This window comes from Oryx dammah, unplaced genomic scaffold (assembly GCF_014754425.2).
Source record: "Oryx dammah isolate SB20612 unplaced genomic scaffold, SCBI_Odam_1.1 HiC_scaffold_22, whole genome shotgun sequence".
NCBI lineage: Eukaryota > Metazoa > Chordata > Mammalia > Artiodactyla > Bovidae > Oryx > Oryx dammah.
Window position 1 is genome coordinate 31201925 of NW_024070206.1, and position 26831 is coordinate 31228755.

Genomic DNA, 26831 nt, shown 5'->3' on the forward strand with positions numbered 1-26831 from the left:
TTCATGGTATTTTGTAACTTGATAAAACAATCTACTAGTAAATACAGTACTTTTTTTAACATCAATTTTGCTATTGCCTTATTTATTTTATTAAAATGTGCTTTTTTCTCTACATTTGGAAGTCAGTCTTACAAATTATAAGAGTCTTTATGTATTTTTAAAATCTGCCAATACAAAAGATATAGTATTAACATGTTTCTTTTCTTCATAGTATTCTTCATAGTAACACCTTTTCTTCATAGTATTTTTGTAATGCTGGTAATTCGCTAGACAATTTGGGGAACATATGAAAAGAAATGGAGAGGTCTTGATTTTGTGATTTCTTTTGCAGGGAATAAATTTAATTGTAATGTTTGAATTTAAATATAGTTCTAGAAAGCTTTGAAATTTTCTTTGATTATTGTATATGCATTGAAAATAGCTATTGTCCTGAATTTTTTCCTAGTGTGGTGTGATTGCTATTTTTCATTTTACTTTTTCTTTCTTCTTTTGTTTTTATAGCTTCCATTCTAAAACAAATTACCCTTCCAGGAAATAAAATTCTGTCACTTCAATCATCTGTTCAGAAAAACAAAATAAAAGAGAATGGAACAATATCCTTCAGGTAAAGAAATTAAATGATCAAAATTTTGTCTGATTTAAGAAATTAATATTCTTTTTAAAAACATAAAAGATGACAAAATAATACTTACATAAAATAAATTTAATGATGCCTTTTGAGAAAGCTAACAAAGCTTTATTGAATATAATTTATAAGTAGTAAAGTGCACAGAAAAGTGTAGGGCTCAATGAATTTTGACAAACGTATACCTGTGTAATGTTAATTCAGACCACGATGCTAAACATATCCATCATCTTCAAGCTCCTTTCACATCAGTTACTTCCGACCCTTGCCTCTGGCAGCCACTATGTCCATCACCATAGATCATTTCTGTCCATTCTTGAACTTTACATAAATGGAAAATTACATTATCTACTCTTCTGCATTTGATTTTTTTTCACTCAACATGTGTTTGATATTCATCTCCATCATTTTGATGATTAGAAGATTGCTCTTTTGTTCTAGTGAACAGTACTCATTATCTGAATGTAAATTTGGTTGTTTGTTTTCCTGTTGATGGACATTGAGTTGTTCCCAGTTAATTTTCCTGAAGCCCAGTTCATTAATTTTTTCTCTTGCAGATTATGCTTCTCATGTTTTATATAAGAAATGCTTATATAACCACAGGTTATAGAAATTTTCTCCTGTTCTTTGTTTTAGAGGTTTTACAGTTTTATGTTTGTCCTTCTTGAATTGATACTTTTAAAATTCACCAGTTGCTTACTTAAAAATCTGTGTGTGGATATTCTGTTTTCTTCTTTATATGCTCCCATTTTTAGTTGCACTATTTGTCACAGTATGTAAGTGTACATTAATCCCCCCTCCTTATCCCCACCAATACTTTAGTTGTAGTTCTACTTTTATATTAAAATGCTCACCTTCAGTCTGTTCTCTGGAGTTTTCTCAGTCATCTCTTGTTTGGATGAAATTAATTGAATGTGGTCCATGCTTTGATCTACCAGGACACCTCTTTAGTATTTTTTGACTTGGGTTGTACTTAGTCTTCCTGCCAGTGGTATATTTCATCCTTTATTCTGCCACTAGTTCTCTAGTCTCTCTCCTACAATTTTTATTCAGTCTGATTTTGTCCAAAACCTTTTGAGATAGGGTGAGTGAGTTGAGGAATCAGTTGCCACTGGGCAAGAAAATGTGCACTGGAAATTGTTGTTTTGCTTTTTCATTTATTCTTGTTTTGAAGTTTGGATATTCTTTGTCTTCAGGTTGTGCTGAGGCTGTAGTGTTGGTTGTTCTGTATTGCTTGGGGGAAGTAAATGCTGGAAGATGGTGACCTAGGCAGTCATCATTGTCTTCTAATGCAGTGAGTTTTGACAAAAGACTAAATTCATGTACCAAGTAGCTCAGTCAAGATACATAGAATATTTTCAACACCCTGAAAGCCTCCTTTGTGATACTTCCCAGCCAGTCCCCTCATTCTACCTTAGGCAACCACTGACTGGCTTCTTATTGTTGTTGATTTTTCTTTCCTAGGGTTTTAAATAAGTAGAATTGTATAATTTGTATTCTTCGCTTGGTTTCCTTTGCTCCACATAAGTGTTTGATATACATCCAGTGTTGTTGCATGTATTAGTGATTTGTTGCCTTTCATTGCTGAGTAGTATTCCACTGTATGGTGCACTGTGGTTGTTTGCACTGAATTGTTTATCTCTTTAGCCACTGATGGATATTCAGGTTGTTTCGAGTTTTTGGCTATTGTGAGTAAAGCTGTTAGAAACATCTGTATCCAAGTCTTTGTATGGACATACGTTTTCCCTTGTGTAAATATATGAGCAAAGTTGCTGAATCATTTAGTAGGTGTATGTTTAACTTTATAAGAAGCTGCCAATCTGTTTTCCTATGTGGTTGTACCATCTACAGTCCTACCACAAAGTATAAGAATTTATTCTAGTTGTTCTGCATCCTTGCTCAGTGGTTAGGTAAATCAGGTTAAACCTGATGGCCAGCTGAGTTTGCTTTACTCCAGAAAAGATCTGTGACTGTGTCTCATAGGAACTAGGGAGGATTTGGCACTACATTAGCAAAAACAAGACCAGGAGCTGACTGTGGCTCAGATCATGAACTCTTTATTGCCAAATTCAGACTTAAATTGAAGAAAGCAGGGAAAACCACTAGACCATTCAGGTATGACCTAAATCAAATTCCTTATGATTATACAGTGGAAGTTAGAAATAGATTTAAGGTACTAGATCTGATAGACAGAGTGCCTGATGAACTATGGATGGAGGTTCGTGACATTGTATAGGAGACAGGGATCAAGACCATCCCCATGGAACAGAAATGCAAAAAAGCAAAATGGCTGTCTGGGGAGGCCTGACAAATAGCTGTGAAAAGAAGAGAAGTGAAAAGCAAAGGAGAAAAGGAAAGATACGAGCATCTGAATGCAGAGTTCCAAAGAATAGCAAGGAGAGATAAGAAAGCCTTCTTCAGCGATCAGCGGAAAGAAATAGAGGAAAGCAACAAAATGGGAAAGACTAGAGATCTTTTCAAGAAAATTAGAGATACCAAGGGAACATTTCATGCAAAGATGGGCTCGATAAAGGACAGAAATGGTATGGACCTAACAGAAGCAGAAGATATTAAGAAGAGGTGGCAAGAATACACGGAAGAACTGTACAAAAAAGAGCTTCACAACCAAGATAATCACAATGGTGTGATCACTCACCTAGAGCCAGACATCCTGAAATGTGAAGTCAAGCATCACTACGAACAAAGCTAGTGGAGATGATGGAATTCCAGTTGTGCTATTTCAAATCCTGAAAGATGATGCTGTGAAAGTGCTGCACTCAATATGCCAGCAAATTTGGAAAACTTAGCAGTGTCCACAGGACTGGAAAAGGTCAGTTTTCATTCCAATCCGAAAGAAAGGCAATGCCAAAGAATGCTCAAACTACTGCACAATTGCACACACCTCACACACTAGTGAAGTAATGCTTAAAATTCTCCAAGCCAGGCTTCAGCAATACGTGAACCGTGAACTTTCAGATGTTCAAGCTGGTTTTAGAAAAGGCAGAGGAACCAGAGATCAAATTGCCAACATCCGCTGGATCATGGAAAAAGGAAGAGAGTTCTAGAAAAACATCTATTTCTGCTTTATTGACTATGCCAAAGCCTTTGACTGTGTGGATCACAATAAACTGTGGAAAATTCTGAAAGAGATGGGAATACCAGACCACCTGACCTGCCTCTTGAGAAACCTGTATGCAGGTCAGGAAGCAACAGTTAGAACTGAACATGGAACAACAGACTGGTTTCAAATAGAAAAAGGAGTACGTCAAGGCTGTATATTGTCACCCTGCTTATTTAACTTCTATGCAGAGTACATCATGAGAAATGCTGGGCTGGAAGAAGCACAAGCTGGAATCAAGATTGCTGGGAGAAATATCAATAACCTCAGATATACAGATGATACCACCCTTTTGGCAGAAAGTGAAGAGGAACTAAAAAGCCTCTTGATGAAAGTGAAAGAGGAGAATGAAAAAGTTGGCTTAAAGCTCAGCATTCATAAAACGAAGATCATGGCATCTAGTCCCATCACTTCATGGGAAATAGATGGGGAAACAGTGGAAACAGTGTCAGATTTTATTTTTGGGGCTCCAAAATCACTGCAGATGGTGACTGCAGCCATGAAATTAAAAGACGCTTACTCCTTGGCAGAAAAGTTATAACCAATCTAGATAGCATATTCAAAAGCAGAGACATTACTTTGCCAACAGAGGTCCGTCTAGTCAAGGCTATGGTTTTTCTAGTGGTCATGTATGGGTGTGAGAGTTGGACTGTGAAGAAGGCTGAACACCCAAGAATTGATGCTTTTGAACTGTGGTGTTGGAGAAGACTCTTGAGAGTCCCTTGGACTGCAAGGAGATCCAACCAGTCCATTCTGAAGGAGATCAGTCCTGGGTGTTCTTTGGAAGGACTGATGCTAAAGCTGAAACTCCAATAGTTTGGCCACCTCATGCAAAGAGTTGACTCATTGGAAAAGACTCTGGTGCTGGGAGGGACTGGGGGCAGGAGGAGAAGGGGACGACAGAGTATGAGATGGCTGGAAGGCATCACCGACTCGATGGACATGAGTTTGAGTGAACTCCGGGAGTTGGTGATGGACAGGGAGGCCTGGTGTGCTGCGGTTCATGGGGTCACAGAGTCGGACACGCCTGAGCGACTGAATTGAACTGAACTAGCACATGCTCTGGTGAACCTGACTTGGTTTCTTCACTCTAACAGAGGCCAGAAAACTAGTGTCAGCCTCAGGCATTTGCCCTTGAGGCAGTTCTACCTTTAGAGTGTGCTCGGTGCTTAGTTTTACTGATACTTTTTGACAACTTCTCTGCACCCATCATTGGAATAAAAAGTCTTAAACCTGTCTAAATTAGAATGCCATATAATTTCTCATGGGTACATCTAGTCCACTTAATGCCTGATGGAAAAGTGTCACCAATAGCAGATTTTAAATCAGAAAACTAGCTTTATCAGTCTCCTCCTTTATAACATTTGAATTTTGCATTATTCCAAGAAATCTTTTCCTATCCTGAGCTCATAATGAGGAGCCTCTGTGTTTTCTTCCAAAATATCTATACACACCCCTTATATGCAGTAGACCTTCACAAAATCATCAGTAGTGCTTGATTCTATCTTTATAAATAGCTGAAGCAGAAATAACCTTTTCCTGGCTGGGTTGCTTATGTCAACAAGTTACTGAAGATTTCATCATCTTTACTTTTCTGATTTGAAATGCTACTTTACCTTTCAGTAAATCCCCAGTTGTTCAAGGATATATTTCTAGAATTTCATTTTACTGTTGTTTTTGTTTTATTTGTGTTAATATTTTTGCATTTTCAGTTATCTTTCATTATTTTTATATCTGGATAAATTCTCTATTCCTTTCTTATCAAAAATGTCTTGACTTGTTCTTATTTTACACATAAATTTCAAAATCAGCAGGGCAGTTGTTTTAAAATTTTTTATTGAGATTACCTTGAACCATAGTTCTCTTTGTTAGAGTTCAGTAAGGTTGAAGCTGACAGAAAAACTGAAGAATAGTGGCATAAGCAAGATAAGATTCTTTCCCACATTTAGGAAAACTAGAAGTGGGCAGACCGTTACAGACATGGCTTTCTCTTGGTGTTAGGGACCCAGGAGTTTTGCTCTCTTCCTTTCGGTTCCTCATACACACTAGCCAGGCCCCACTGTACAGTTTTTAGATGTGGTTATTTCCTGCATTTTCTTTCCCCATCTTCATATGGACTAATCCAGTTTAAAAGTTTCTTTAAATACAGTTATTATTAATATTTCAGCTTAAAAGTAATCTGACTCAAGAGTCTTTGCTTGGCCAACCCTGTAAAGTAGCTTTTTCAGTCACATCTGCTGTCTTGAAGCACTTGGCTGAAGTTACTCTATTTATTTGTTGACCCTTCTTTATACTCCCCAATCTCTCTGCGAGTTCGTTTGTGTGCTTAATGTGTAGAACAGTGCCTTGTTCATAGTAAGCATTCAAAAATTTGTTGGAATAATTAATTTCAAAAAAGAACAGGAATATCTATAATATTAGATATAATCTATTTTTAAGATAAGTTTTATTTTAGTTCTAATATGCACTTTTCATTTTTGTACAATATGTTCTAGTTATTTGGGTCATATGTGACTTTATGCATATCTTTTTATAGTGATGTCTTTTTGATAAGTTTGCTTTCTCAGATACTTAGTATTAATATCACTTCATTTACTGTTTAGGTAAGTGACTCTATTTGGGTAAGAGGAGATAATAGTGTATGGCATTTGATCTTGTCTTGACTTTACTGGATGAGTTTAATAGCAGAGTGATATCCACCTGTATTTTCAAAACTACTTGCTTAAGTGAAAAGAACATTTTTGTGACTTTTTCCCTGTGTAAATCTTATTTTCTATTGTGTTTGTTGGTACATCTGGGATAAATAAGGAAAGCTATATAGTGTTTAAACACCAGAGGGTGCCAGAGATTCGTGTTTTATTCTTTATATTTCAGAATCAGAGGTGACAAATATTACAGTACCTCTGCATGTTTGTGTAGTTAACTTTATTTAAACTGGAAACTGGAAATTTGATGATCATAAGGAATTATTGTTGATTTTTTTGAAGAGGTGATACTGTCTTATGATTAAAGTTTTTCTTTAGAATCCTTATATTTTAGAGAGGTAATAAAATATTTGTGGATGCATACTATATATATGCAGATATTTATGTATACACGTATAACTTAGGAGGCTTTATAACAGCTAGAGGTTAAGTGGTTTCTTTTAAATTTGCCTTAAAAGATACTTAGAAAATAACATAGGACAAAGTTACATACTGTTTGTACAGATATTACTCCATCAACCTTAATGTCCCATTTTCTTCTTATTGCAGGAATCAGATTCTCTAGTGTAGATTAAACATGTGCTCTATCTTGATTCATATTAATTAATTGTTTTATTATGTATTTATATATAATAACAGATGGTTAATCATTCCAAGGAAGGACTTAGAAAACTGTCTCTGGTAATAAAATCTTAGAAGGACAGGAGAAGGAAGAAACACCCTTCTGAGCTGTGCAGATTAAATCTAGGGTTAAATTCGACAAAAAAGTCTTGGCCTAGTTGCGTTTATGCTAAATCTTGTTAGACATTAAGTTCTTAAATATTCCTCAGAGCGAAATTATATGAATGAAGACTTAGAGATGTGATTGTGAAAGCTTTCAAAATTATTAGCCAGATTTTATTACAGTAAAGTGCTATTTAGGAAAAATTATCTTTATGCTTACATGCAGAATGAACTGGGAAGGAATATACTCTGAAGTAGTTCCTAAAGTCACTAAAGTTTGAGAAATACTGCAATATCCTATGCTGTGTTTTTTAAAAAGAAGAAAAAAGATTTCCCATGGGGAAAAATACCTTTAAAAAAGCATAAAAGGAGAGTAAGCAGGATGTCGTGTGAATTTATATACTGGCTATAGTAGGTAATGCAGAGATTATGCTCAAAGGTGATGAAACAAGAATATTGAAGGTAAACTTATTTTACCAGGATTAGTAACCTAAAGGAAGAACTTGATCTTTTTAAAATAAAAAGAAATGTACCCTCGGAAGTTCAAAAGTTGTAGCAATTGGACAGACACTTTAAAAGTATGAAAATAAACTAACATTTCCAAAGTAGGCAATTGAAGTCAATCTGGAATATGGATTGGGCATCGACAGCTGAAAGATAATAAAGCAAAAGGAGCTGAAGACTAGAACAAGAAAGAGAGAATAGCCTGAGAAAGGCCAGGGTTGGTAGGAGCTATTTGATGGTGAGAAATGGGAGGGAAGAGTGTGCTAAGTTAAGGTCATTACCTGGAAGGCCTTGAATATCAAGTTGAGTTCGTGGGATCATGAAATGTTTTGTAACAGGAAAGTAATGTGATTTTTTTCTACTAGAGAAGAATTAGTCTGATGCTATTATAGATCTTAAGAGAGTAGAAGAGATTTTAAAAGGTAGGCACAAGCGGTGGTTAACTTTATTAAAAAGCTGAAGAATTAGATGTTTCAGAAGCCAGAATGCAAGCCAGGTGATTGGGTAATACTTCTTTAACTTTTGCATAGTAACCTAGTGCCCCGACAGAATCTTCAGTTGGAAGCCTTTCACTGTTAAATTTCCTTCTTGTATATCTTTTAGAATGAAACAGGCTTATACCTTTCACAACACCTTCATTAAAAAATATACTGCATCAGACCAGAGGTCTTGAAGACATGATTCAAAGATTCTCACTTTCTTTGCCTCTAAAATTAAACCAACCCAGAATCACAAATATACCTCAGCAGCAAAGCCTTTGTTACTGTCTTGGCCTATCTTTTTTAGCCTTACCAACAATGCTGCTATGACATTGTGTTGTCTTTGCTTTCCTTTAGCCTGCCTCCTCTCTTAGTGGAAGTTTTAAATGGTTCAGGTACTGTTGATCGTGGTACCCTTTCCTCTTCCCTCCTTAGGGTCTCCCTCTCTTCATGCTGCCCTCCGTAACCATAGCAGCTGATAGCTGAACTAGAGGGAGCTGTGTTCAGCTTGGGGCCAAATAGAGGGGGCAGAGATGGGTAGGCAGGAACAAATCTTATTGGGTGGTTAGCTCCCTGCTGATTTCAGAGAAGGGCTGCAAGAATATTCTGAAAGACGTGGGACAGTCTCTTCATTGATGGATTACATTCAGTTCTAGTACTTTGCTGCTGCTACTAAGTCACTTTAGTCGTGTCCAACTCTGTGCGACCCCATAGACAGCAGCCCACCAGGCTCCCCCATCCCTGGGATTCTCCAGGCAAGAACACTGGAGTGGGTTGCCATTTCCTTCTCCAGTGCATGAAAGTGAAAAGTGAAAGTGAAGTCTCTCAGTCGTGTCCAACTCTTCATGACCCCATGGACTGCAGCCCACCAGGCTCCTCCGTCCATGGGATTCTCCAGGCAAGAGTACTGGAGTGGGGTGCCATTGCCTTCTCCACTAGTACTGTGCATGGGACTGCTAGTAATAGGAGGCCTGGTATGGTCTCTCCAGTCGTAATGTGAGACTTCAGCAGGGGCTCAGTGGGAACACTTAAGTGTGGAAACAAGGTGCAGTGTACAGGGCCGGTGTACCTGGCACACAGCTAACATTGTGACCGTGCCATGTTGAAGTCTGGGGGTTTTGTTAAGGGAAGGATGAGGCCATGTTCTGAACTTCATTATATTTCTCTGTCTTCAGTTTTCTTTCTCTGTTTATTTACATATTATTTTTCAAATATCACTAACCATTTGATTGGAGAAGGCAATGGCACCCCACTCCAGTACTCTTGCCTGGAAAATCCCATGGATGGAGGAGCCTGGTGGGCTGCATCCATGGGGTCGCTAAGAGTCGGACACGACTGAGCGACTTCACTTTCACTTTTCACTCTCATGCATTGGAGAAGGAAATGGCAACCCACTCCAGTGTTCATGCCTGGAGAATCCCAGGGATGGGGGAGCCTGGTTGGCTGCTTTCTATGGGGTTGCACAGAGTCGGACATGACTGAAGTGACTTAGCAGCAGCAGCAACCATTTGATTGAGTAATTCATGTATATGGTACAACATTCAAAGGGTAGAAAAGATTATGTGTTTGCATGCTAAGTCACTTCAGTTGTGTCCGACTCTTTGCGACCCCACGGACTGTAGCCCGCCAGGCTCCTCTGTCCATGGGATTCTCCAGGCAAGAATACTGGAGTGGGTTGCCATGTCCTGCTCCAGGGGATCTTTCTGACCCAGGGATCAAACCCGTATCTCTTAATGTCTTGTGCATTGGCAGGCAGTTTCTTTACCACTAGTGTCACCTGGAAATCCCCTAGAAAAAGAGTTTGATTCGATATAAAATGTCTTCTTCCTACTCATGCTTCCCAATTTCCCCCTCCAGAGATGAATTTCTTGTGTATCCAGAGATATGCCCATAGAAGTTATGCCCATGTAAGTGTGTATTTTTTTTCCCAGGGTACAGTCTGTTCTATACCTTGTTTTGTTTAGTTTTTCCCATTTCATAATACACCTTGGCATTTGTTCTCTATCTGGCCAAAGAGAGCTCCCTTATTCTTCTAAGTGGCTGAGAGTGACATTAGAAAGTACCCTAATCAAAGTTATTCATTGTTTAGAGGAAGAAAATTTTGTCCTAAAGGTGTTAAGTAACTGGTTGGGATTCTATTTCAGAGTGAACAGATTCTGTTTAGGAGTGAACAGAGTTTTTAATTGAATGTACTTGGCCTCTTTTTTCTTTTTTAATAGATGGTTTTTTAGTGCAGTTTTAGGTTCACAGGAAAATTGATTGATATGTTGTAGAAAATTCTAATACATGCACAGCCTCAGTCATTACCAACATCCCCCACCAGAGTGGTCTATTTGTTATGATTGATGAAGCTGCATTGAGACTCATTATCAACCAAAGGTCATCATTTACCTTACAATTCACTCTTGTTGTGTGGTGCATTCTGTGGGTTTTTACATTTTCATGTGATGACATATATCCCCCATGATAGTGTCATACAGATACTATATATTTCACTGTCCTAAAAAGTCCTCTGTTTTCTGCCTAGTCATCCCTTTCTGCTAACCTTTGGCAACTACAGGTCATCTTATTATCTCCATAATTTGCATTTGCCAAGATATCATATAGTTGGAATCATCAGTATATAGCTTTTTCAGTTTGGCTTCTTCACTTAGTAACATGCGTTTAAGTTTCCTCCACATCTTTTCATGGTATGGTACCATTTCTTTTTAGTCCTCAACAACATTCCACTTCTGGATTTACTACAGTTTGCCCAATCACCCGCTGAAGGACATCTTGGTTGTTTCCAGGTTTTCACAATTAGAAGTAAATCTGCAAGAAACATCCATGTACAGGTTTTTGTACAGATGTGAATTTTCAGTTCCTTTGGGTTAGTATGGAGGAGTATAGTTGCTGGATCATATGGTAAGAGCACAGAGAAGGCAATGCACCCCACTCCGGTACTCTTGCCTGGAAAATCCCATGGACGAGGAGCCTGGTGGGCTGCAGTCCATGAGATCGTGAAGAGTCAGACACAACTGAGCAACTTCACTTTCACTTTTCACTTTCATGCATTGGAGAAGGAAGTGGCAACCCACTCCAGTGTTCTTGCCTGGAGAATCCCAGGGACAGTGGAGCCTGGTGGGCTGCTGTCTATGGGGTCGCACAGAGTCGGACACAACTAAAGTGACTGAGCAGCAGCAGCGGCAGCATGGTAAGAGTATGTTTAGTTTTGCAGTAAACTGCCAAACTGTCTTTCATGGTAGCTATACCATTTCGCACTCCCACCAGCACTGAATGAGAGTTCCTGTTTCTCTACACCCACATCAGCATTTGGTGTTTAGGGCTTTGGCCATTCTGATAGGTGTGTAGTGGTATCTCATTGTTTTAATTTGCATCTCCTTGATAACATAGGATGTGGAGCATCTTTTCATATGCTTGCCATCTTTTTGGTAAATTGTCTTTTAGGTCTTTGGCCCATTTTTTAATCTGTTTGTATTCTTATTGTTGTGTTCTAAGAGTTCTCTATATATTTTGGATAACGGTCCTTAATCAGATATGTGTTTTGCCAATATTTTCTCCCAGTCTATGGCTTGTTTTTTCATTTTCTTGATACTTTAAAAAGTATTTTTTACTCAGACCTTTTAAAATATTTTTTTTTTAACTCAGATCTTGGTCCATCTTTAGGTTTACAGTTTCTATTGTACTTACATTTAAGCTTTAAGTGTTCAGATGTTTCTGGAATACTTCTTTGTTTACATAGGTGGTAAATTAGTTCTTAGAACCAGTCTCAGCATCCCATACCTCTGACAGTACCTGTGTGACATATGATAAGGTGGAGACCAACCATTTTTACACAGTTTCTTTATATTTTGTTCGGTTGATTTTAGATACTAATTTTAAAAGTTTTCTTTTCCTTATTACAGAGACACAGTTTTAAAGGTTAGGCTTTTAAATATACTGTTCAGGTTGTGGAACCACATTTCTTTCTCTTCACTTGAAACTGCTGTGTCTGGCACTTAATTTTCTTTCATTTAGTTTGAATCTCTTATACCTATGTGAGTGGGGTCTCTTTCCCTCTCTTACCCTTAACATGCTGCTTTTTAAAGTTGAACACCAGAGGCTTTCATATCTTAAACACTTAATTGGTATAGTTTATTTCCCTCTTTTGTACACAAATGCATTACTACAAGGAGGATCAAATCTATTGATATGAAACCACACGACAGATCATTTGGCCCATGCAATAAATGGAAACAATATCTTTTTTATAGAATCATGTTTGTGTAAATTGTTATACATTGGTACCTGAGTTATGGTCAGTGACATGCCTCTTATTATGTATGGTGTTAAGGATGCCATTAGAATTTTAGTATTTCTTTGGTCTTTCTCTTCTCTCTCCTTAAACATAATATACTCATCTTAGTATACCGTAACCATGTAGCAATTCTATTAGATAAAAACAACTATTTAATTTTGCTGGCACAATGCAAGGAGCACAAACGTATTTTGTGTTTTTATATGTATGTCTTTTACATATGTGTGTATAATTTCATATCTTAAATATTAGCCCTTTGCAGCCATTTGCTTCAGGAGGTGGTTTAATGAATTCATTTGGTACAGATGGAGCACACCAAAAGTCTGAAGCAGAAAAACAAAGCTAGTTTTAACCATACAGTTTCAGAATAGCTAGTCTAGAGAGATTCTTCTCAAGGGCCTTTTAATGGGTATGGACCTTTCAGGATCAAAGGGTTTCTCCTCCTCCTCAGTGGACTAGTAGAGGACACGGGGGTATTTCAGGGGTTTTTAATCATCTTGGATGAAAAAAATAGAAGCCTGTTTTTATTTCATTGTCTTTCATTGGAGGCAGTTTGTGGGTAACTTAGACTAACTTCCAAATCCCTGTTTTTTGAAAAAAAATTATTTATTTTAATTGGAGGACAGTTTTTCCACAATATTGCATTGACATCTGCCATACATCAATGTGAATTGGCCATGGGTATCCTGTCCCTGCCGCAAGCCTCTCTCCCACCCCTCTAGTTTGTCACAGAGCACTGGACCAAATCCCTCTTAGTGCACCCTATTTACTAAACTACAAGAGGGAGCAATGGGCACCAGGAGACAGGTGTCTGTGATCCATCTTTTCGATATTAAATGTACTAGTGGTTAGAGATACCAATTAATTTTAAAGACTGACGGAGAGGGATAGCCATGCCTCAATTCTTCTCTGGCTTGGATAAATTAAGTAATATAATGTCTTTAGTTACAAGGAGAGATCAACACTTCCTTGCTCTTTGAAATCACTCGTTCACATACCACCACCACCACCACCAAAAAGCTTTCCTTTTTTTTTCTATTAGAGATGAAGATGACATCAATGATGTGACTTCCATGGCAGGGGTCAACCTCAGTGAAGAAAACGCCTGCATCTTAGCAACAAACTCTGAATTGGTTGGCACACTCGTTCAGTCCTGTAAAGATGAACCGTTCCTTTTCATTGGAGCTCTACAAAAGCGAATTTTAGACATTGGTAAGTATGATTATTGACCTGATAAGACTGTCTGATCCAAGGAAAATGTTACCAAGAGTTAGATAGCCTAGGTTGGTTTTTCTGGAAACTCTGAAGCTTAACAAAAGCTCTGGAAGTAATCAAGATTTCATGGGTGTTACAGAAGAAGTATTTTATTTTAAAAATTATTAAAGTAACAAATCATATAACCTGTGGTTTCTGGTATAGGTAGTAGTTAATATCATAAGTATATAGATATACTTATGATATTTTTTTTTCTGTGCTGTTCTTCCTTGGTTGGCATTTAGGCATGTAATTTATGTTACAAATTTGTGTTTATGAAACAAAGAACTAGCCAATGAGATTAAGTCCCTCTTTCCTCATCTCCACCCTGAAACTCAAACCCATCCTTACGGTAAACGAGCGAAACTAGAATATCAGGGTTCTCTCTGGCCAGTAGTTGTTAGATGGCCTGAAGTATGTGAAGGGAAATGGTAGAGAACATACCTGTTTTATTCGGGAGCCAAACATTTTTGTTGTTAATAGCAAACTCACAGTGGTAACTGAGAAAAGAGACAAATCCAAGAGAGACTGTTGTGTGTGTGTCTTCTTGTTTCTTGTGTCCTGACCCAGGGGCTTGCCAGAGACTAATGCTCCTGCTTCACCCATGTCCAACTTGAGGGGCCAGCACCAGTGACCTTTTAGTATGCTTGAGTAAGAACCTTTGATACTTACCTGGCAGGGGAGATACCATGATCACGAAGGTGGTTTTCCCAGGGCGAGGCTTATCCATTGCACTCCGGATGTGCTGACCCCTGCGATTTCCCCAAATGTGGGAAACTCGACTGCATAATTTGTGGTAGTGGGGGACTGCGTTCGCGCTTTCCCCTGTACTGTTAAAAAAAAAAAAAAAAAAAAAAAAAAAAAAAAAGAACCTTTGCATTCTGTGTTGAAGGCTTCACACAAAACTGTGAAAGTTTCAGATGTTTGCTACATCCATGGTATATTTAAGGACTATAAAATGCATTGCTGTTACATATTCTAAGTCTACTTAAAAATTACTCAGTAAATATTTGAGCTCCTACTGTATGCTGTACAAATTATCACTTGTTTCACCTCAGTATATGTTATCCTTTTATTTTGAAAAAGTAGAATTTCAGTTCAGTTCAGTCGCTCAGTCGTGTCTGACTCTTTGCGATCCCATGAATCCAGCACGCCAGGCCTCCCTGTCCATCACCAACCCATGTCCACCCAAACCCATGTCCATCGAGTCGGTAATGCCATCCACCCATCTCACCCTCTGTTGTCCCCTTCTCCTCCTGCCCTCAATCTTTCCCAGCATCAGGGTCTTTTCCAGTGAGTCAGCTCTTCGCATGAGGTGGCCAAAGTATTGGAGTTTTAGCTTCAGCATCAGTCCTTCCAGTGAACACCCAGGACTCATCTCCTTTAGGATGGACTGGTTGGATCTCCTTGCAGTCCAAGGGACTCTCAAGAAGAGTCTTCTCCAACACCACAGTTCAAAAGCATCGATTCTTCAGCTCTCAGCTTTCTTTATAGTCCAACTCTCACATCCATACATGACCACTGGAAAAACCATAGCCTTGACTAGATGGACCTTTGTTGGCAAAGTAATGTCTCTTCTTTTTAATATGCTATCTAGGTTGGTCATAACTTTCCTTCCAAGGAGTAAGTGTCTTTTAATTTCATGGCTGCAGTCACCACCTGCAGTGATTTTGGAGCCCAGAAAAACAAAGTCAGCCACTGTTTCCACTGTTTCCCCATCTATTTGCCATGAAGTGATGGGACCAGATGCCATGATCTTAGTTTTCTGAATGTTGAGCTTTAAGCCAACAATTTTTCACTCTCCTCTTTCACTTGCAGAATTTACATTAGTTCAGAAGGATTGGAATTCAGAAAAGCTAATTGTAAAATGTTTGTTTGCAGTTTGCTTGTGTTTTGACTGCTCTCCTCTCCAGCCCTTCCTCTCCCTCTTTCTTCTCCCCATCTCTTTCTTCCTCTTTTGTTTTCTTCATTGCATTCTGTGAGACGGTTTCTTAATTTGGGATTAAGCCTAAGCACATACCTTTCTGTGATGGCTTGGGAAATTGGCTGGTGTTTTAACAGCCTTTAGCCACATAATTATTTAGAACTCTGGTGGAGCACAAGTAGATTCGTACTTAATTTTATCAGTACCCTGCCCCCTTCTAAATTTTATTTCTAGCTTGATTTAGACCTTGACTGTGTGATGGGAGAACTTTTAGTATTGAAAGAACATTTTTGATCTTTTAGGACAGAGATTGACAGGTTTTTTTTTTTTTTCCCCTGCAAAGGACCAGATAGTAAATGTTTGCTACTTTGTGGGCAAATATAGTCTGTGTAGCAACTGCTCACCTCTACTGTTATATTACAAAAGAAGCTGTAGACAATATATGAACAAATAGGAAAGACTGTATTCCCATCAACCTGTATCTATAAAGACAGACCAGATTTAGTTTGCTAACCTCTGCTTTCAAGGAGAATTCTGGGGATAAGTCTTTGTATTTTCAGTTCTTAGTGATAAAACACAAACTTGTCATTTAATATGATGGAAAATTGCAAAACTTCTTCCCTTTAATTACCTAAGCTTTTAAAACAAAAAACATAGAGTGAATGGAGTTATATATTTCTAGGAATGTTCTTCATTTATAATAAAATTCCATGTTCACAGAACAGGTCAGAACCAAGATCATTTTTTAATAACAGGAGTTATAAATTAACCCAAAGAATTTGGAGAGGAAGATTTTCTTACTTAAATATGGTAGGGGAGTAAACATGCCAGTGTTCTTTTTGCCAATTACCGAAGTTAAATTACACAGACTTTCTGTAAAATCACATTGTAAGCTTTTGAACACCAACTTGATCTCCTTAATCAGTTAATGATGACTTTACCAAAGAGAGTGTTTTATTTTAAAGTGAGACTTTAACTTTGTAATTCTGTCATGTTTTATCATCAGTTTAGTGAGGATATTAGAAAATTTGATTGTTCACTAAGCCCTGAAATTGTTTGCAACTCTGAACACTTGTTTATTTGTAGTATTTTAGAAATATGGATTATTCCTTTAACTTAGGCTTCTGTTTTATACATATGAAGTTATCTTCAAAGTTTTTTCCCAGACACTATATTATTAAATGTTCATTTTTCTTAAAGTATCAACTGGCATATCATCTCTACATACCCATGTTTACTTATAATTTTAATCACTGGATTGTTTTGAAATTGTATTATTGCTGCTATACAAGGCTCCACTATTTATTTATGCTGACGTTTTAGTAAAGTGGATTTGACTTTCCAGTTTTTTCCCCTTCCTTGAATCATATATTGGTGATGAATTCAGTTTTGCTACGAAGTAATGAACTACATTTTGAAGGTTTGGTACAGATGAAGCTGAACTGTTTTATATTCTTTTTCTGTCTGGTTTAACATAGCCCATGTTTTGAACTAAAGTTCAACATTTCTTATGGCAGCATTTCTTATGATCAAACAATATATTTAAGATTTGTTGGCTTTTTAAATTAAAGTTTATTTTTTTTGCAATCCTTATTCACACTTTGAGTATATAAGAATGTATTTCAGATAGATTGCAAATTAAATATTATATATTTTAAATTTGTGTAAATGCATATGTTAAAAACAAACACAATAGCACTTAGAAAACTCATTTAGATGAGATTACGTAATTGCATGTATCTTTGGGGTTATCATCTCTGATGATACAGGTGGTTTCACTGAGCTGGAGAACTGCTATTTAAATACTGATGAGGTTGTTTTATAAATGAGCTTCTGCTTTGGGCTATGTAGTCTAAATTGTTTTCCTGAAACTTTCTTCCTAGTTAGCAGAAGGAAGAATAGAAGTTTGGTTTATTTATAGAAAAAGATATAGTAAAAGAGAAGTTTTTAAAATTAATGAGTAAAATGATGAGGCTTTGAATTCATTTCAACTTGTAAACTAATTATCAAGTCAATTTATAGAACATGAGTTAGTGCAAAGTAAGCATGATTGGTATTGGACAAAAAGTATAGGTGTGTTGTGTAGACAAGTTATTAACAGAGACTCACAATCTGAATTCATGGAAATAAATGTTGTAAATTGCTAACAGTGTCAAACAGGGCAAAATGTAATTTTCTATTTTTTTAATTACTAAAATTAGCAGAATACAGCACTAATTTCTGCAGTAACCATTTTCCTCCCTGAACACTAGACTTGATTTGTGTTCTTATTAACTTTGTTCTATAAATGACCTTGCAAGGAGAATGATTCTAGAGGCTAAGTGAAACAATGTCTATATTTTCTGAGGCTCCAGGCTAGGTTTTATTAATGTAATGTCTAAGATCTTTGAAGTTGTGACTTTACCAGGAAAATCATAATCTCCAAACCTTTATTCATAATGGGTATGACTTCCAGGGGGAACAGAATACCTGCTGTGCTAATTATTTCAATTATCAGCCTCTACTAAAACACGTAATGGATTTTCCCTGCTTCCACAGGTAAAAAGCATGACATTACGGAACTTAATTCTGATGCTGTGAACTTGATCTCCCATGCAACACAGGAGCGATTACGAGGCCTTCTAGAAAAACTGACTACAATTGCTCAGCATCGAATGACAACTTACAAGGTAAAGAAAATCATTAGAGAAGACCAAACTCTTCTCTCTCCTTTTTGTTCTGTTAAAGGTAGCTTTTTGATGTGGATTCATATTCTAGGTACATTTTTCAAGGCAATGGTTGAGACATAATTCATATTGGTAGAAAATCAAAATCTCATTCCTAATGTGCCTTATTTAGATATGTTTACATGACAAATAAATAGAGTTTCAGTAGTATCCAAAGCTTCTGTGTTAGTGTAGACTGAAAGACGCATCTGTTATGCCTGAGGCTTCTCTTCCTAAAGCTCTTGACTGGAAAGGGGAGGATGTGTTAGAAGGAAATATTGGGTAGCTGTGTTCTCTTCAGTGATCCGTACTCTGCTGGCAACTCCCATTTTCTTTCAGTGAGTTAAGTGATTGCATTGAGGACTTTTATTTTAAAAATTACATGCACAAATAGCCTTGTCTTATTCCTAGTGGTATGAACCAAATCACTTGCCATCATCAGGATGAAAGCACTAGATTTATTTGTATTATGGTTTCGATGGAGAACAAATATATTGGTTGATGAGGGTTAAAAAAGAAAAAGATAACCTTTCCCCTCATATCAAGAAGTGTTCACAGCTAGATTTTATACAACATGGTACATGGGTAACCTTATAAGGTTTTGAGTTTGCAAGAATGGTCATTGTCATGATGTCCTAGACATAGGTTAAAAGGAATCTAGGGAGGTATCAGCTATGCTTATGGTAAATTTCCTGGAGGAAATCATTCTATTTTCCTCCCTTTCTGCTTCAGAAAAAAAATGAAAAAAAAGACCCCTAATGTCAGTATTTATTTCTGTGTACTTCTGGAATTTGTCCATTTCTTTTGGGTTCTTTAATTTATTGGCACACCATTGTTCATAATATTCTCTGGTAATCCTTTTTATTTTTGTAAGGTCAGTGATAATGTTCCTACTTTCTTTTCTCATTTTGTTTCCTGAAGGTATAAGGTTGGTTACTTATTTACAATCTCCTCTTTTAATGTAGGCATTTCTTTATTGCTATAAAATTCCCTCTAAACACTGCTTTTGCTGCATTCAGTAAGTTTTGATACATTGTGTTTTTGTTTTCATTTATCTCTTAGTTATTTTCTAATTTCCCTTGAGACTTCTTTTATCTGTTGGTTATTTAAAAGTATGTTGTTTAATTTCCACGTATTTGTGAAATTTCCAGTGTTCTTTCTGTTGATTTCTAGCTTCATCCCATTGTTGTCATATTCTTAGCACAATTCAGTCATTTTAAATGTAGTGAGGCTTGTTTTGTGGCCTAACATATGATCTTTCTTAGAGGCTATTCCATGCGCACTTGAGAAGAATGTATATTCTGCTGCTGTTGGGGAGGAGTGTTCAGTATGTCTGCTAGATCTAGTTGGTTTATAGTGTTAGTCCTCTGTTTTCATATTGATATTCTGTCTAACTATTCAATCCAGTATTGAAAGTAAGGTATTAAAGACTTCAACTACTGTTGTAAAACTGTCTCTGTCTGAATTCTCCCCTTTTCCTCACTCTGTTGTTTCAGAGATACATGAGTGTACTTTCATTTACAGCAGACAGTTTCTGTACAAAATGTAGCATGTACATTTAGTATGGGATAGAATTTTTCCAATGATTGATTGTAATGGAATGGTTTCCATTTATTTCCAGTGTAATGTTTACTATCCCAAATACCATCCAAAGCTTTATTATATATAACCTTCAGATGGAGTAGTTCTTGTAAGGTATGTCAGCAGCACATATTCCAAGGATTTAGTTGCCCCAGGCAAAATGGATAGTATCTACTCCACTTAGAAACTCAGTAACTTAGCTTTAAGCTAATACCTCCTTAACTTTCGGCCTTAATATTGTCTATCCTGATTGATTTTTCTCTCTTCTGCCTTTCTCCACACTTACTCTTTAAGATACCTAATGCCACTGTGTGAGTTCATGCATACAGAAAGGCAGCTACATGATCATCCTTCTTTAAATGCAAATGATAATCATTTAATTATTTTTGGATCTAATTCAAAATTATACTTATTTTGTGGACTCTGATTATAATAACTTTTGTGTCACAGATTGAGCCTTGTCCTTATATTTCAGTTCATCCTGATAGGATTTGTTTTTATCTGTGTGGGAAAATTTACTCCATGAATTTCATAACAATGAGCTATTTTTATTAAAAGCAAAATCCCGCCATCTCTTTCGATTTGAAATCCATCTACTTTTGATAATCTTTCACCTGGTTAGATATAATTCTCTGATTAATCATAGTCATAAGTTGAAATTTAAATAAAGAAGTGGAAAGTAAAACACGTGTGATGCAAAGCTTCTGATCCTGCTGCCAGGTTTTTCCCCACTGAAGACATATTAGAGTCTTCTAGTGCCAGTGGCTGTGGAAAAGCTTCAGTGTTTTCCAGCTGAAAGGGCTGTAGTGCTTTCTTTAGATGGAATTCACTTGATGATGTTATCATTTGGTCTGAATCCTTGTATTTTCATTACTAAACCACCCTCCTCTGTGATCCAAGAAGACTTCAGTTAGACCAGCTGGATAGACAGGAGAGATCATGATAACATTGGGGTTACTGTTATTTAGATAAAGTTAGAGACTCAGTAGAAATAGGGAAGACACTGATTTGTTTAGGATCTGGAAGAGTAAAGGAAGGATGCATTAAGCAAGAGGTAGTTTCGCTGACCTGGAAGAGAGAGAGAGAGAAGGAATCTTAGCATGGAAATGAGATTGGGTTCAAATTTAGAAAGTCTGTGCCCCTTTTTAATTTAGCATTTGTTGTCCTTTTATATTAAATCCTCTCAGTAAACTATCTCCAGAGTGTATGAACACAAAAATGGTAAAAATGAAGTATTTAAGAAACCACTGGTTATTTTGTTTATGCCTGTATGGTTGGCCCATAATGTATTCCATATTCTATCTTGTATTTTATTTAACTTTAAAAAACATTTGAGAATTCTTCTTTGTATTAAACACAAAGTAAAATAAGTAGCACTAATACATCCTTGTTCGTTATACTATGTAATACTCCTTTGATCCGGTTAAATACCAACAATAAAAATTTAATTTAAAAAGAATCTTGGGCATATGAAATCTCTCAGTCCCAGTTAATTGAATCATCCATGAGCATGGGATAAAACAAAGATGGGAATGGTACTGTAACCAGATTTCCAAGCCAGGCACTGACTGTTGGACTAAATGTTTAAAAACATTCAGTTTTCCTGTTATACAGTCTCCCTCCTATAGCTTAGATGTCTGAATTACTGAGATGAATAGATGCCAGGAAGTCACTCCCCACCCCCACAAGCATATATGTATTAATATTCAGAGAGACGGGTGGTCATATCAGATGAAGAAAATAACAAAGTATTTAGATTGTAAAGCACTGTTTTATAGTTTAGCATATCAGAATAAATGAAACTGTAAACTTTATCCTTTTATGGAACATTGAAGATGAATAATTACACTTCTTGTTATGACTCTGATTTATGCAAGTTTCTGCCCAAGTCCATAGCTTAAGGAAATCCTCACAACAGTGTTTAGGATTTTAATGTTTGCCATTTGATCTTATGTTGTCTTTTGATAGAAGTCGCATTTGCTTGTCAAAGTTAGACCAATTCAGCAATAGAAGCAGAGGTAATAACTTTCATCTTTGGTATATTTTTCAGGGAAGTGATTATTTATTTTTATCTTTTATGGGCCTAAGATTTAATTAATCATTAAAGTCTGAGATTGACAGTAGTTTAACTAAAAAGATTTAAATGATAGGTAAACAATACACTGTTTTGCTTTCTATTCCTATTATCAGGATCTGCTGGGCTAATTCCTTTTTCCTCCCCTCTGGATGAAGCTTACTAGGAAAGCTCTTTGAAATTTTTGCTTAATTGCCTCTCACATTTTAAGAATGAGGGCTTCCCTGGTGGTTCAGACAGTAAAGAATCTGCCTGCAATTCAGGAGACCCAGATTCCATCCCTGCGTCAGGAAGATCCACTGCGGGAGGGAATGGCAACCCACCCCAGTATTCTTGCCTGGAGACTTCCATAGACAGAGGAGCCTGGAGGGCTACAGTCCGTGGGATTGCAAAGAGTTGGACATGACTGAGGGACTTTCAAACTTCTTTTTAAATTGCCTCTCAGATTTTAAGAATGATTAACATACTTGCTTTGTTTAGCAGAAATAACATATTACCTCCTGAAAATTTACCTCCCTATGTATCTTGGTGTAACTGTCTTTAGTTGATTTATAACAAGACCTAAGGTAGAATGTGTTGCCTTGGATCATCAGAAGACTTTTTTTTTCCCCCAGGCAAGTGAAAATTACATCCTGTCTAATGACACCAGATCACAGCTCAAATTTCTTGAAAAGCTAGATCAACTGGAGAAGCAGAGAAAGGATTTAGAAGAAAGAGAAATGTTACTTAAAGCAGCCAAGGTAAGATCCTGTGTGATGTATGAGTGAACATGGCTTGGCAAGGAGGTCAGAATCAGCTTTATCATTGGTTGACTGTCTTCGTTTTGTTAGGCCATTAGCTGTCTCTGAAGGATTTCTTAAAATGGAATAGTTTTAAAAAGTTTATTTATTTTGAATGTTTATAACATCCCATGCTTATAGAAAGGTTGCCAGAACAACACATCTCCTTTTCCATTGAGGTTCCCATTTTTAAGATTTCAGTGTACTTACTCCATCTCCACTGTTTCTGGAAACAGGTACACTCCTATCATCATTATTCTTTTCTTCTGTTCTTTTTCTCTTTCAATTCAGAGGTTTCTCATACTGTTTTCTCTAGTCTTTCTCTGAACCTTTGAAAGCAAGCTTTAGACATGACATCTCATCATCACTCCTGAACATTCTAGCGTGTGTTTGGAAAATCAGGGACATTCTCCTGTATAACCTTCCATGTCAGGATATGACTATGACACGACCTTCTAAATCCTTAGACCCCAGCCAGATTTCACCAAGCTGTCTCAAATCTTTTTCCTTCAAGGTCCGTTTTCCCGTTCAGTTATATGTGTCTGTTCAGTTGTCATCTCTTTTCAGACTCCTTCTTCTCCTCACCCTTTTCCTTTCATGTCTTTGACAGGTTTAAAGAGTACAGGCCTTTCCTTCTGTAGGTGACTCTGAACCGAAGTTCATCTTGTGTTTCCTCGCGATTTGATTTAGGTCATGCATTCTTGGTGGTTATACATACATAGAAATGATGCTGCATTCTTCTCAGCTGATTCTTTCAAAAGGCAAACTTGATCAGTTCTCTCTCTTTTAAACTTGCCCTTTTCCCCTTTGTAATCAATTAGTTTTTTGTAGAAAGGTATTATAGGATTGTACCAATAATCCTATACCTTATCAAACTCCACTTAGCAACTTTAGCATCTATAGATGATACCTATGAATCAGCTACATCTACGATGGCTGCCAAATGGTGATTCTTTATTCTTGTCACCTCTTCCACATTTGTTAGTACTGTCTTCTATGGAAGAGCTTTTCTCTCTCTCATTCATTCACTCATTTTTAACAGTATGGCCTCTCAGATTTCTGTTTGGTTCAATAGGTTATAACCTAGTACTGTCATGATTTATTCTGATGCTGAGATCTCTTGAGTGGGAGACCCTTGCAGCTGGCACCTGCTTTTGTCTTATTAACATCCTTCACTGAACATATCCTTACTTTCAGGCACAAGATACTCCAGGCCCAGCTTTTATTCATCCTCCCCAGCCATAGAATCAGTCACTTCTCCCAGGAACCCTGTATTTTTTTGGTCGAGGATGATACCCAGAAACAAGATTAGAGCCTACCGTGTGCTCCTTGCTCAGAGGGTATTATTACATGTAGACTTTGTCAAATAGACAGAGATAGGAAGTATATGTATGGTATGTATATATGTGTACATATGCATATAAACACACATAGATCAATAAATATTTTTCTGTGTATGTTATAAAACCATAAATTTATATTATAAAACTATAATTTTTTATATGAATACCTTTGACTCTATTTTATATCTTAGGATTCTTCCTAGCCTTAACCTTTCCATGTTTATAAGTATTTACTCTGTAGTCAGAAACTTGGCTCTCATCTTCCTTGATATATTTACTTATATTTGCTATTTACTTATTTGATCGATGTAACTAATCTTTCAAGCAGCCATGTTGACTGACTCTTCTGTCTGCTACCACTGTTATCCCTACCCTCATTTCATGGCCCATGTAATTGGCCGCCATGCCTGCTGGCCCATGCCTTGGCGAGCCTCTGCAGCCCTTCATCTCCTTCTTTCTTGGCCTCTGGTCTACACCTTCATGTGTCAGGGTGCACCAGAGCCGTGTGACTGAGCAGCTTCTCACTGCCCACAGTCTCAGTCCCCATTTTGACCCCTCTTGCACTGGGAAAGGCAGCTGGGACAGGCAGATGCTCTTTCCTGAGCCCGTGAGTATTATAAGCAAACATGCAGCCTCTGTAATGAAGTGGTTTATTGGGATTTTATTTCCAATTACTATGCTGTAAACAAGGTTATAAACTATTAAATACTTGTTTAGTTCTTATTGGATGTAGTATATTATATTTCCTCTCACTTTCCCTTCTTTTCACCTTGTAGTCTTGCAGGTTTTCTTACCCAGTAAACAACATTGTTACTCACTCAGCTGTTCAAGCCAAGAAACCTAGGATGTCATCATTAACTCCTTTCCTCTCTTCTTGTCCTGCATCCAGTCACTTCCTATTCAGTTCCCAAAATGTATCCATCACCCTCTCTTCATCACTGTTGTCACCACTCTAAGTCATCTTGCCCTTGAACACTTATAATATCTTCTAACTAACATCCTTTTCTTTCTACAATCCATTTTTCATACTGTTGTCAGGATAATGTTTTCATAACAAATCATGTGTGTGTCTCTGTTGCATAAAATTCCTTCAGTGGCTTCCCCTTGCACTTAAATTAAAATCCAAACTTCTTACACCAAATTTTAAGAGGCACCCACCTCCCTCTCCGATGTTGCCTCGTGATTTTCCCTTCTTGGCTCGTTCAGCTGCTGTCACAGTGACCTTTCATTGTGCTCCAAGTTTGTATCCTAGACTACTGATGAGGCATCCAAAACTGATCGCTGAGTTCCCTTCCTCAGATCTAGTGCAGTTTTGACCTCCTCGGAAAGTTGGAACGATTATCCTTCCAGTTACTTAGACCTCAGTCCTAGGCGTTATCCCTGACTCCTCTCTTTACTTCACACCCTGTGGCCAGTCCTGTAAATGTGGTTGGCTCTGCCCCCAACATATGTTTCAATCTAATTATTTATTGTCACCTTCCCTGCTCTGATGCCGGCTCAAATCATCCTCATCTCTGTCCCGGTCTTGTATTCACAACAGTTGTCTTAGAACAGCCTCCTAATTGCTCTGTGTTCCTGTGCCTCCAGTCTTGGGTCCCTTCAGTGCACCCTGTACACGGCCTCCAGGAGCCTTTCAAAAGTGTCTTGTCGGTGGCATCTCACACCTGTGCGTCAGATCTTCCAGTTGCTTTTTCTTATAACAAGAATCAAACCCCAACTCCTTCCCGTGGCCTGCAAGGCGGCCCCTGGTATCCAGCCACAGCAGCCTCCTGTTTTCCTCAAGTATGCCAACCACATTCCCATTTTTTGGCTTCTGCAGTGACTTCTGCCTTCTGCTTGGGGGGTTTTCCCTCAGATCTTTGTGTGGCTGCCTCCTGCCTGTCATTCAGATCTCTCCACTCCTTAGCAATGGATTCCATCCCTTTCTAGCTGTAGAAGTACTCCCCCGCTTCAGTCACATGATCCTGTCTTCTTTAGAGCACTTACCATTCTGTCATTTTTTATTTTTCCCCATCATAAATATTTTTATGTTTCACAGCTGTGTTTAATTTCTGTAAATTTTATTATTTTTCTCTTCTTAGGCAGGGACTTTGTCTTGTCATCTCATTTCTGTATCTCCAAGGCCTAGAACAGTGGCAAGTCAAGTCGGATTCATACTATGGGTAGTCAGTAAATGTTGGTTGGCTGACAAAGACTTGGTAACAAGATGTGCCTGTTTTATACTGAGGCAAAGCATTACATACACAAACATGTACACGCACACATGTACACACATTTCTGTGTGAATACATACATACACACACTCGTTCTCTCCTAATGTAAATATAACAATAAAGGAGTTTTCTTAGTTTCAGTTGGAGTGAAGTTGTTCTATTAGACTGGACACAAAATGAAGAAAAAATTACTTTGAATAGAATCTTATGTAAGTATTAAGGTGTTTAAAATTGGAAGGCAGTCAAATCTGAACAGTTTCTAGTCTTTTCCTTTAACAAAATTCTATTAAATTAGGAAAATACATTTAGCTTTTATTTTGTTAGCCTACCTTTAGTTACTTAATGTTTCATTTTATAGAATATTCAGATTTATAAGGAATTAGGTAATTTTGTTAGAATGAGAAAAAGGATACACCTGTCCATAGCATCTTTTTCAGTAGACAAATGTCCATGGTGTCAAAAAAAATTCCTTCCTTACCTTTTGATCCATCATAGCATTACATGTAG

At 37.3% G+C, this 26831-nt stretch overlaps 1 protein-coding gene and 1 non-coding gene across 2 annotated transcripts in view; both read left to right on the forward strand.

Moving 5' to 3' along the window:
• The window catches only part of TAF4B (TATA-box binding protein associated factor 4b), a 102627-nt gene that overhangs the window by 38690 nt on the left and 37106 nt on the right, over window positions 1-26831 (forward strand). The window contains exons 9-12 of the mRNA XM_040264770.1: window positions 502-604; window positions 13494-13663; window positions 18168-18298; window positions 22604-22729. Of these exons, the coding sequence (XP_040120704.1) occupies window positions 502-604; window positions 13494-13663; window positions 18168-18298; window positions 22604-22729 (530 nt within the window). The remainder of the gene's footprint in view (window positions 1-501; window positions 605-13493; window positions 13664-18167; window positions 18299-22603; window positions 22730-26831) is intronic.
• On the forward strand, window positions 14370-14533 carry LOC120881221. The gene has a single exon (XR_005725254.1). It is a non-coding gene; the product is annotated as a U1 spliceosomal RNA (small nuclear RNA).